General features: G+C 38.9%; 2 protein-coding genes across 2 annotated transcripts; one reads left to right on the top strand and one right to left on the bottom strand.

Annotated features, from left to right (window-relative positions):
* Positions 1–174: 174 nt before the first annotated feature.
* churc1 (churchill domain containing 1) lies at positions 175–2,041 on the top strand. Its single transcript, XM_043219195.1, has 4 exons — positions 175–321; positions 587–722; positions 804–874; positions 1,025–2,041. Exons 1-4 carry the CDS (start codon positions 283–285, stop codon positions 1,115–1,117), a joined length of 339 nt encoding a protein of 112 aa, XP_043075130.1. The 5' UTR covers positions 175–282; the 3' UTR covers positions 1,118–2,041.
* Positions 2,042–2,089: 48 nt separating this feature from the next.
* On the bottom strand, positions 2,090–12,449 carry ttbk2b (tau tubulin kinase 2b). The gene is made up of 15 exons (XM_043219182.1): positions 12,247–12,449; positions 10,458–10,598; positions 9,466–9,613; positions 9,235–9,308; positions 8,973–9,113; positions 8,726–8,830; positions 8,229–8,294; positions 8,011–8,103; positions 7,814–7,939; positions 7,574–7,731; positions 7,290–7,485; positions 6,660–6,871; positions 6,115–6,568; positions 4,688–5,307; positions 2,090–3,866 (listed from the first exon to the last, which is right to left on the bottom strand). The coding sequence occupies exons 2-15, from the start codon at positions 10,524–10,526 to the stop codon at positions 3,548–3,550; spliced, it is 2,781 nt and encodes a 926-aa protein (XP_043075117.1). The 5' UTR covers positions 10,527–10,598; positions 12,247–12,449; the 3' UTR covers positions 2,090–3,547.
* Between the last annotated feature and the right edge of the window lie 248 nt (positions 12,450–12,697).

The following is a 12,697-nucleotide window of genomic DNA, read 5'->3' as shown; positions in this document are numbered from 1 at the left end:
TATGCACATTAAAAACATTTCCCTTTTACCCTTACAGTCAAAATGCTATAAAATGGGTTGAGCTCTTTGTAATGTACAGTTTACTGTAGAAATCGTTTAGCGCTGTTCTCATTTTTTAAAGTGTTGTTAAAGTCCTTATTAACTGTAATATCGCATACGATGAATGCACCGATGGAGGCACTACTCTAAAGTTCGCACAGAGAATTCACCGAAGAAGAAGACGAACACGGAAGTGTCTTGCTTCTAATCTGTACCGTATATATTCATTTTATTTGATACGAAATGTGTACTGGCTGTGTGCAGAAACAGTATCCTGACAGGGTGAGTTCAAGATCAATGCTGACTGCACAATTAAATTGCTACCTGCTCCTTTAACGGCATCACAGAAGCAAATGCAGCGCACTCCTGTGTGCTGAATACTCTAAAAGTTTAAAATACTCTAAAAACCCAACTGTACTTGCATTAGCGATACCTCTTTCTAAAAAAAACACGTGATAGCACCAAACTTCAGTTTAATCGGGTTGTTCATGTTGTACGCATACATAAATGAATATTTTGCTGTTTATTTTCTCTCTAACGTGCATAGGGTCATACCTGTCTGGAGAACGGTTCATATCTTATGAACTTTCTCGGCTGCGCCAACTGTCACCAGCGGGACTTTGTGCTGATCAGCGACAGGACGACGGTGAATGAAGATGAAGAGGAGATTGTCACTTACCTGCGTGAGTCACGTGACTTCAGTAAACGTAAATACTCTTAAGTTTGCCATCAGTATGTCGTGGCTAACGTCAGGTTTTCCTCAGATATGTGCAAGAACTGTGATCATGTCATAGCCAGACACGAGTACACCTTCACTGTGGTGGATGACTATCAGGTGAGCAGAGCTCTCAGTCCAATAAGTTTAAAACTGCATATAAATAGTAAATAAAAACTACAATGTGTGGCAAATTAATAAGGTATTTTTTTAAGTTTGTTTAGACATTTACAGGATATTTTTTTCTTATTTTCTAATTCCGTATCGCAGGAATACACAATGTTGTGCATGCTGTGTGGAAAAGCAGAGGATTCCATCAGTGTGCTGCCAGACGATCCCAGACAAACAGCGCCTCTGTTCTAGAGCATTTGCCCAGACACAAGAGACAGGGAATTGACTTCTTTGTAAAGAGCATGGTTATGCATGATGAAGGGAGCCAAGACACATGCAACATTTTATATACGCTTAGCACTGGAGAGCGACACGCTGTCACGATCAATCCAGAACATACAGCAGAATTCATTTTGCTCTTTATTTCTTTTGTTTCAAGGGAGGCTTTAAGGTTCGCAGCACAGCTCTGACTCATAAAGACGCGTGAATTTGAGAGTCATTCACAAACCTAATTAGGAATCGCCTGTTTATCTTGTGATCATCCTGTGTGGTTCACTCAAGAGTGTATGGAAACCCCCGTTTATGCCAAATAGAATAATTAAAAAGGTAATTGCTAAATTTAATCTCACAATTAATTTTCCTGAATTTTCAAAGAATTCACTCATAATTGCAATAACGTTTTGTTTTCTGCTATGCTATAAACAATAGGCACAGTAACTCTGATTTTTCACAATTCAGATGTTTTTTTTTACATTTTGAGATAAAGTTACTTTGTCTATTTTGTTCCACGGCTGAAACAGGCTTCCATAAGTGTTATTTATTTCCCATGTTAAATGCTTTCTCTTATCCCATCTTAATATGCACAATGTTGTTCTGCTGCAAAATATGAGTCTGCAGTAGGAATATCCTTGTTTGACTAACCAAGAAAGGTTAGGTTTGAGCGGATTAGCAGTTTGTTAACCACAGACAGGATTTTTGTTTCTATGCAGCTTTAGATACACACAAGTCAAGACTGAATTAGACGTTAAAATGTTTAAAATGACACACAAGAAAACAAAAAAGATTCCTGCTTGTTATTACTGATACTTACATTTAACGTAACTGTTTCACTGTATTTCCATCGTTAATGCAACTAAATATTTTGTATGCTTTGTTTAAATAAACTATGAAACGATGCATTATATGTTTATTAAGCTAATGACAGCATAATATTGTAACAACATCAAGCATCAAGTACTTAAGAGTACTTATTTATTCCATTGATATGAATACATATACATTCCAACATGGCAACTGTCTTTTGCATGATTGAAATGCTTGTTAGCAAAATACAGTACATGAAGCATGAGGTGGAACTTCTTAATATATTTATATCTATATACAGTTCAGGTTATGTACAATTCTAAAGATAAACCATCCGTCGTACCAATAGTTGTGGGCCTATACTGATGCTTTTAAAGTAAAAGTACTTCCAGAGGACAAAATAGAGACGATCCAGAACAAAACTACTATTCTAGCTGCACGGCACACAATGAAGTCGTGGTAATGACTCGATAGCTACAGTCCTTTTCTTTGTACATCACATGGGTCTCGCGCTCCTCAGACAACTTTCAACAAATGCCATGATGGAGAATTCAGTTCCAAAAATGGCAGAAGCGTCTTGGCATGAGCAGCCAACTCATCAAACAGACATCTTGCTGATGTGTTCAAGTAATGTTAATGGGACTATAGTGTCTGAATCAAGAGTTCCTTTAAGGGTCCGTAGTGTTTCACTGCAATATATTGATAAGTTGATGTTATGACTATTTACAGGGATTGTTAGTATGATATTGCAGGCATGGAAGAGATTATACTTGGCAATTGCAAGGTTGCTGACCCTTAATGTGATGGTGAATTCACTCAGTAGCAAGTAATAAAGCTACATCATCAGGTATGTAACCACGTCCAATAAATAAATAAATACATTCTATAGATGATACAGTTTACAGTACATACATTCCCTGAAATACATATATACACATGCTTGCTTGCACCAGATGTACCTATACATGAATGATATTACACTGTATAGATAGCTATCTGTTGAAAAGAGCATTTAACCCTAAACGCTTTGACCAATGATCGAAAAACAGAAAAAATTATAGAAAATGTAAGGCTAGAGTATCTGAAGTGCCTACAAAACATGCATCTGTTTGACAGAATACAATGAGTTACTAAGAGGAGCCCCATTGTTTTCAGATTTCGAACGTCCTCGCTGATAGCAACTGATAGGTAATGGTCAAAATCTGACACATGTAAGGTATGTAAACAAACAAACAAAAAAAACATGAAAAAGTAAACAGATCATTTACATAGCAAAATTATAAAGAACATATGGCACAAACTATAGAATATTTAAAAAAAAATCTAAAAACCAATTGGAATGAAATGCCATGGCCAATTTGTTTAGAAGAAAGTTACACGGCGTCACTGGAACACTTAGCATGTTAATATTTCATGTTTTTCAAAAATGTCCAAAACATGATGCTTTCAAGTAATCACAACCAACCACAAATACCTGGTCCTTTAATCGCTCTACTTATCAAAACACCACTTGAAAAAACGCTACAGTTCATCAAACGCTACTTTTGAACCTGGTTGTCAAATTACTGGCAACTCATGCCGTCGGTTACAAAGCTCTCTTTATTTGCTTATTTTGGTTGTGGTTTTGCTTTCAGGACTTCCTGCTCTGACTCTGGGGCAGAATCCTGACCCGTGATTTAGTGTTAAGTCACTGATTCGAGGAGGCGGGGAGGCCGAGCAGCTACTTGGTGACTGGCTGTGGCCCCCCTCAAAACGGGAAGGCGAGGAGCTTAAGGAGCGCTGCAGAGAGGAGGCGGTGGTGCGTTGGTAACGGGAGGTGCTGACGGCCAGGCTTCCTCGCTCCTGCATGAGCTGAGAGAGGTTGTCCAAGAGGTCCGTGTCACCGGTGCTGCTAGCACGAATGCGGTAGCGCCTACGTCTGAAAAGACAAAAGATTCAATATCACACTCATCGTGTATTTGTATATTTAGGAATGGGACTACACCGGTTGTGCTGTTGTTTTATGTTAACTAAGAAGAACTAGGTGAGGATGAGAGTTGATTGTTTATAAATCAGACGTGTTTTTTCAGACTCTTCATTAAAAGCAGCTTTATAAAAGGTCAACAATCAGAAAACACTGTTCGTTACATATTGTCTTTAATTTATAAAAAATAAAAATAGACTGAATTAGACTATGCTGTGTTTTTGATTCATTATAAAGAGTCATTTATTATTAATAAATGAAATTACACTGATCATACTCATTGTATTTGATTCACTAAAAAAGATCCAGCTCTTAATAGCCTTTTGTTTTTTTCGAATAGTTTGTTAATTGGACAACCCCGTTCATCCAGTATGTCTTTGATTCACTAAAAAGATTTTTTGGAAGTTTTGGACAGAGTAAAAAGAACTGGTTCATACGAATAATTTAATCATGAATCAAATTACACTGATCACACTCACTGCATCCACTAAAATGATCTAGCTCATAATAGTCATTTGTTGTAAATTAGACAACGCTGTCTCATATGTTTTGGATTCACTAAAAAGAAAGGTTTGTAAGTATCATTTGTTCATGAATTGACTACAAATTGCAACTACAACAATTGACTACAACTTTATGTTTTTAATTCTCTAAAAAGAACCAGCTTTTGTCTTTGCATGCAGCCTGTGAAGACACAACGTAATACACTGACACAGGGAACCTTCTAACTTAGTACTTGATAAAAGTATACATTTTAAAATTCTTGGTCTTCTCACCTGTTCTCACCACCTGTGCGAAGGGGAGGTTTGCCTGGTGGCGGCCGTGGAATAAATCGTGCAGACAGCTGATCCGGCACTAGTGTGGGGCTTATAGGTCTTGGTATTTTACTCCTGCTTGACACAGGTCCTGAGGAGGAAGACAGAGAGAGTGGTTCCTCCGCCTGCCAGTCTGACCCTCGAGAACCGGTGGGAAAGGTGAACTTGTCGCGCAGCAGCGCTGAGGGGAAGTGCTCACATGACAGAGACAGAGACGGAGAAAGCGGTGCTGGAAAGCCCCTACGGGTCGGAGAGTCTGGGTCACGGATGGGGATGCGACTGGCTCGGGGTGAGAGTTCACGAGGTGATGCCGGAGCTGCATCAACGCTGTGTCCAGTCATCTCACCCTGGTTGGGTGTTGAAGAAGGCCCACCATCAGGACAGCCCGAGTCGCTCTCCACATCCTTGTCAGAGGCCTTAACAGACATAATGTTTTCATCTGGCTTGTTAGGGCTTTTAGAGGGTGAAATCCCTGGCACCTGGTTGTGCTCTTTTTCTGCAGGGCCTGATGGATTGTCAGGCTGAGAGTCGTCTCCCGTCTTCTGCTGAGACTGAACAGGTTGTAGTACTGCATTGGATGACTGAAGGGAATAACATTAGGAGACAGGACATTATTAATGGAGCTCTGTGGGGGAAAAACTCTTATACATCTGATTTTGTCAGTGGTACCATCATCCAGTGAGCTTTGTGTCAGCTTTACTCTGAGTCTATTGATGTTTTTGATACACAAATGTATAAATCCAAGTTGCTGGCCAAAATCCAAAAGTCATGGTGATGTTGCAGTGAAACACTGCAATGCACCCATAAATGATCACTGCTTACCTGCTACAGTTTTTTTATATACAAATAAACATATTTGTAACCGATACAAATACAAAAGCAGTCATAAGGATTTTTTTTTTTTATTATTTAGATTTATACGTCATCTAAAAGATGAATAAATAAGCTTTTTTTGTAAGGTTTTTGTGTAAAATTAGTTAGGACAATATTTAGCCGAGAAACAACCATTTGAAAATCTGGGATCTGTGCCAAAAAAATTTAATAAAATAACAAAAGGTGCAAAAATACTCAGAAAATCACCTTTAAAATTGTCCAAATTAAGACCACAGCAATGCTTATTACTAATCACAAATTATGATTAGGTATATTTACTATAAGAACATAATCTGTACTTAATTTCCTAATGATTTTGACCTGTACAATGCATTGTTGGCTATTGCTACAAATATACCCATGTCTAGTTTTGTCTTCCAGGGTCATATGTTGTGACATAATTACACTATTATGTTAAAATTATTGACAAGGAATTTTGTAAATATAATTGTTGTCTCACAATTCCCGCTGTATATTTCACAATGTTTTGAAACGCTAAAACATCAGATACTGACCTGCTCAAGATGAGCCCTGCTTAGGACCACTGACGCAGGCTGTACTGCGGGCAGTCTTCTTAATCCTGACAGGCCTATCACTCCAGGTAAACCTGGTAGTCTGGCGAAGGGAGGTCCAGTGTGGCAGACGCCTGTGTGAAATTCTGCTGAACCAGTCAGACTGCTAGTGCGCTGAGGCAAGGGGTCAGACCAGGTGCGAGGCAGGGCGAGGGGACTGGAGGAGCGTGGTGAGATCCCTGAGCGTTCCTCCTCATCCGGTTTAGATCCTGCTGAACCGCTACCGCCCTCAAGCTCCACTAGGACCCACTCCTGTGAGTCACCCTCTTGTGGGACGGGACTGAGGTTGACGGCAACATAACCACTGCTGGCAGCACCCTCCTCATCCTCCAATGAGCCCTGCTCAACTCGACAGACAGACCTATCTTGGGGCAGAATCGGACGTTGCTTCCCTAAACTGATGAGATAAAGAAGGAGAAGTGGTTATGATGTCTTTAGAGACCAATTCATATTTATATTAGGAGAATATTAGGATTTTGTATACTGACTAGGCCTCAAGAAAGCGTTCAATGGTGGGTTTGGGCTCAGGGGTCAGTCTTTTGTCTAGCCCCATGCTCTGACTATGGCGCATCCTTCTCAGTAGAGGAGCAACACGGTCGATGAGCAAGGTCTCTGAGCGCACACGTCTAGGAGAGCCCTGGATGGAGCCACTGTTGGGGCTCTGGTTACCTTCTTTGCTTCGTTCCTCCTCACTAGCCACCTGAAGCAGAAACAGAAGCTTCAACTTGAAAACTACTTGCAAACTCCAGATGGGCAAAAAGTTGATGGGTGACACTAAGCCTTCTAATTTAAATGGGGCAGTTGAAATCATTTTGGAAATAGAAACTATGTTAAGTAGCAATGTTGTTTTGAAGCAATATCGATGCACATCCATAACAGCAGACAGTTATATGGTGGTTAGCTCAGTTACCACTGTATGAGTCAAGTCACTATATATATATATATATATTAGAGTGATTCAGTTCAATTACAGTATCATTGAAATAAATAAAGTTTTATGGAATAAAATCTATTCACCTACAAAGAAGTGCTGTGCTTATAAACACTACTTTATTTGACAAGTAATTTCGATGAAAAGTGACAAGTTTGCAGGTGTATCGCTGAGTGATGAGTAGTACCTTTCTGATTAGAGGCTGAACATGATTGAGGTTTCGGTCACGGCTATGCTCCATATCCTCCCAGACATCCGCTCCATGTACAGGCTGCATTGGGATGGGGGCGCAATTATCAGCCTCACTGAGGCGCTCACCCTGAAGGACGTCCTCTGTGTTCTCACGCTGCAGATCACCCGGGATAGCAGAGGCATTGGCCATGCTGGAAGGAAATGTATTCATTCAACCATGCAGACTTTAAACAGTTTATACAGAGACTCGTTATCTCATTGTAGATGCTGGATATCTACCCCAAATATGCCGGTGTGAGGCGGGTCAACTGCTGGGCTGTGGTTGCCAGGGTTCCTACATTAAGTGTGTCCTCTGAATCTGTTCTTTCCCAGTCGTATGGATCATTTTCCACCACATTGTAGCTCTTCATGCTGTTTTCAAAGACTGACATCAGGAGCTGCAACCCAGTGAGAGAGCATGTTAGTGATTGCCTACATTTACAAAATCTATGGTCAAAAAAGGCTAAGAAAGTTCGGTACCTGATAATCTGGTTTAGTGAAGTAGTCCAGGTTGGAGATATGGTCGAGAAAAACGCTAAACTCATCTGGGAGTTGTTTGAGCATGAGGCGATGGTTGTACGTCTCCTTCATATTTCCGACTTGTTCCTGTATTGATGGCAGGACTGAGAACAGCAAATCTCTTATCCATGGAAAATTATGGTCAGAGCAGAACTTACTTTATCTTTGATTTTTCTCCAGGGTAGCTGACCCACCATGAACTCCACAAGCATATAAAATAAAGACCACAGGTCATCATGTCGACCCATTTCCTTTTTAAAGAACAAGAATGTACATTTTAGTGAAATATGAATACCTAAAGTAACACGATCTGCTGTCTATAAAACACCTGACCGGTATCCACCATTGGCTTGAGAATGTAAGAGAGAGAATTTACCCTATTCTTGTGAGCATTAATTGAAGCATAACGGACGGTTCCTCTAAATCCTGCCACTGGACGTGGCTTCAGATAGAAACAGAGAAGACATAGGTTCAGTAAAAATACAGAAACACATTACAGGAACAATTCCCCAAAAATGAAAATTCTGTAAAATTTCTGACATTGAAATTTGTATTTTAAAATCTTGATCTCCACCACTGCCTTTTTGGTGCGTTCATGAGAGTCTGAGATGTAACAATTAATAATTGTGACCATTTTGTTTTTTTTGTTTTTTTTCATTTATTCTCAAATCAAACATCCCTATTTTTTTCAGTAACTGCTTAAAATTTCTACTTTTGTGCTGTACGCAGAAATAAAGTCACACAAGTTAGAAAAGATTTTGAGTAACTCGTGACTGAATTTACATTTTGGGGTGAACTGTTTGTTTAAGCAACACTAATATGAAATTTGATAAACATAAGCTTAAAAAGACTTGATTCACTGTGATTACTTACTGGACGGACTTCTTGACATGAGTTTGTAAATTGGCGTGCCAACCCAAAATCAAGCATATAACAGGTTCGGCACGTAGTGGAAAGCCGACCCATTGCGAAGTTAGACTATTTGAGGGAAAAATAAATAAATTAATGACTAGTTTTTATTGTCCAAAAAGAAATAACGAGGCCCTATTAAACATGAATTATAGTCAACATTAGAGGTGCTTTTAGGGCCAGAGCTGTACACTCTGTATAGAACTCTTACGGGTTTTATGTCTCTGTGCAGGAAGCCCACAGAGTGGATGCTCTCGATGGCTTCTAAGATTTGTCGGCCGAGTCGGAGTGTGGTAGAGAAGCTGAATGTGCCACGACTCATGTTGCGTCGAAGGTCTGCCAAGTTCCTTCCCTGCAGTTCAATGGACAAACAACACTTCAGGTGACTGAAATCAAGGTTGTTGTGTTCCTTTAATTTGTGTGTGATAACATTCATAAATTCAAAAACAAGAATAAATCATTCAGTGGCGTACCTGAAGCTCCATAACCACATAGTTGAATCGGTCATTGCGTCCACAGCCAACAAAACGACAAACATGGTCTTTACCTATGAAATGGATCAAGGCAAAAATGGTTATATATATAGAAATTATATATTTTTTTACATTTAAGTAATATTCCCTTGTGTTTGAAATTGTTTTCATGCTTGTTTTTTTAATGGATAAAAAAATGCATCTTAAATATCTTAAAATGTTCATTTTTACCCTGAAGTCTTTTTAAAACCGCTACTTCCATCTTCAGGACTTGTTTGGGTTGCTGGGCAGACTCCACTTTTAGAGCCACACTGACTTGGCTCACCTGGTCCAGGACTTCATAGATCTCACCAAATCCACCCCCGCCAATTTTCTTCAACTAGTTAGAAAATAAATTTTTGATGAATGACTACTGTGCAAAACTTTTTGACCGGAAAAAATTGCTTAAGAAGTCTCTTATGCTAACCAAGGTTGCATGTATTAATTCAAATCACAGTAACATAGCAAAATATTAGCTTAATTTATAGCAGCCATTACTTTAGTGTCACACGATCCTTCAGAAATCATTCTGATTAGCTGATTTGATGCTCAAGAAACATTTGTTGTCATTATCAATGCTGAAAACAGTGGCTTAGTTTTATATTTTTGTAGAATCTGTGACAATTTAGTTTCTTACAGGATTCTTTGAGGAATAAAGTGCAAAAAACAGCATTTCTGTCACTTTAGATCAATCTGATGCATCACTTCTAAATAAAAATAAAATGATTTGACCACAAACCATTTAACAATAATGTACTTATGTAGGTATTATGTGTGTAATATAATATAATAAAAAAAATAAATATAATATATATATATATATATATATATATATATATATATATATATATATATATATATATATATATATACATACTGTATACATATACATTTCTTAATATTTGTCCTAGCAAAACAACACTTTTGTCATGAATAAAATGCTGTGTCTCGTGACTATTTGTCAGCACGCTGTACAGTTTTCTCTGCTGATGTCAGCACTGCTCAACACACCTGCAGTGTATCATTTGACTGAGCTGAAAAAAAAAAAAAAACTCCTTGCCTGTGAGAAAGTTTACATGAAAGAATCTGACAGCTATCAGAACATCTCTACGAAACTAACATTGAGTATTTGAATAGTCCTGAAGCCTTGTCCTCCTAAATACAGCTCCTTCAAAACGACTCACCACTCTCCATCGCTCCCGGACCATGCTACCAACAGCCAAGATATCAGTCTGCTCCCCGGACCCACTCATCCTGAGGCTCAAGAGTGGACTGAGCACACTCAGAGAAGATCTACACCTCACATCAGTGAGCTCGAGTCCTCGCTGAAAAGATAAAAAAAAAAAAAAAAAAAAAACATATGTAGAATTTAAAGATGCCTCATTTAGTTGGACCTGCACTGTTACATCAGAAATGAAAGGCTTTAAGGCATTTGTAGACATAAGGGAGATTTACCTACAGGGCTGTAGACAAGACAAAAATGTGTTTTATTGGCTCCATCCATATACTTAAAAAGGCCTTCGGTGAAGCCAGCCAAGCTATATCAATCTGACCTGTTCTAAGCTTGTCTTTTGAGCAGAATATGTAAGATCTGTAGAAGGACCTGTCCTGATTCCTTTTATGACTGTCACTGCTATGGTGCAGAAACTAAAGGAGCTAAATACAGTCAAATCCTTAAGGAACAGGCTTACTGTAGGCCTGAAACAAGAACAAAATTCACTATACCTGCAAGACAGTGACTCAGGGAAATAAAAACTGAAAATCTACACTGCAAAGACCACAAAATACAATCTTATATGCATGCTTAGCTGTAAGACAGAGAAACTTGGCTCTATTTGAGGTCAATGATAAAATAAAAATGCAATTTGCTAAAAGGTTAAATGAAACATTCTGCAAGTCATGTACACATGTCTGTTGAAATGGTAAATATATGCATTATCTTGAGCAATATATATTTTTCTGTATATTACTCACGTACGTATGTTGTTTGTTTTATACTTATTGCATACAGTCACAGTATAATCCATAAATCCTATATTGTCATAGTTTGACTGCAGTGTTGGTAATTTATGAATTTTATTCATTGTGGGACTCACTTAAATTGTGTAGACAATTAAAATATGTTTTTTACTAATTACTAAAACATTCTGACACACACAAAACATTGTATCAAAATGTTTACATGTGTATGCATGCATGTGCATCTCTGTGTATGTTATGCTGCTAGGTTTTTTTTTTTAATAAACATAAATATGCATGCCAGCATGTTAATTTGCATAAAACAATTTACCTGTAAATTTTACATTTGAATACGAGCACAAAAAAAATATAGTTTAAAATATAACAAATCGTTGCTTTAAAGGGCGTTATTATCTTAAAAATGACTCCACGCTATTAAAAGGGTTTTACTTTTTAATCATTAAATCTGTACTGTATTGCCAATACTATCTTTTCCCAGCAGCCAGAAATGATAGATGACAGCCCAAAGGAACTGCCATACTAGCTGCATGCAGCACTGTTTTTAATGAGGATCATCTGAAGGATGACTGCAGCTGGCCTGTTTCATGTCTTAAGTGACTTAGCTGGCTGTGTGGCTGAATTTTTATGCTAACATCCACACGCTACGCTGAAATCTGCCGCCGCCTTGTAGATGTTGGTCGAGGCGTTCTCTGTCCTTTCCGCATCCAGCGATAACAGAGGGAGACACGGGACACGGGCTAGCTAAAGCTAAAGCATCAGCCAGAGCCAAATCACTAAAACAAAAAAAAGCGCAATGAAGCGACACCGCGCTAGCTAATTAGCCGAACCGAATAAGGCCACCGCGACTCAAAGCTATTATTGAACATACGGTTGCCAGGTTACACAACTGCAACGCAATGTTGTGACAGCTGTAATCCCGCTAATAATGCGGACTATCGTTAGCTCTCCGAGCGGACCGCACGCGTTCATTCCGGGACCCGGTGTGCTCGTTACCTCTGTCTGCAGCGGCGGTCCAAGATGTTTCCGAAGACTTCAGAGCATTTTGTTTTGTTCTATAGGCCATGGTGACATAGATCGTTGGACATAGCAATCCCATAACGTTTCGAAGCGCACGATAACGACTGAAGTTCGCGTTGTTTGCCTCACTTCTCGCAGCGGCGGCGACGACTGAGCGAGCGGACCGACGTGTGACGTCACACCTCGTCCAATGGGTTTGACTTCAAACCGCTTTTGGGCTAATCGTAACATTATCATTTAATAAATACATATTTTTATTTTGTTAACATTATTTAATACGGACTCAACATACTAATACGTTATTAAATCTAAAAGCGGTATGTCTTCGTATCCCTTATGCTGTTGTTTAACTATCGTTAAAAAGAATGAATAGTGCAAGTTATGTATTACTGAAGTCCCTTTAAGGGCTTGTTTTATTCTGTAGCCT

Source organism: Puntigrus tetrazona, chromosome 20 (assembly GCF_018831695.1).
Source record: "Puntigrus tetrazona isolate hp1 chromosome 20, ASM1883169v1, whole genome shotgun sequence".
NCBI classification, from domain to species: domain Eukaryota; kingdom Metazoa; phylum Chordata; class Actinopteri; order Cypriniformes; family Cyprinidae; genus Puntigrus; species Puntigrus tetrazona.
Note: the sequence above shows the minus strand (reverse complement) of the source record. Positions and strands in the feature narration are given on the sequence as shown.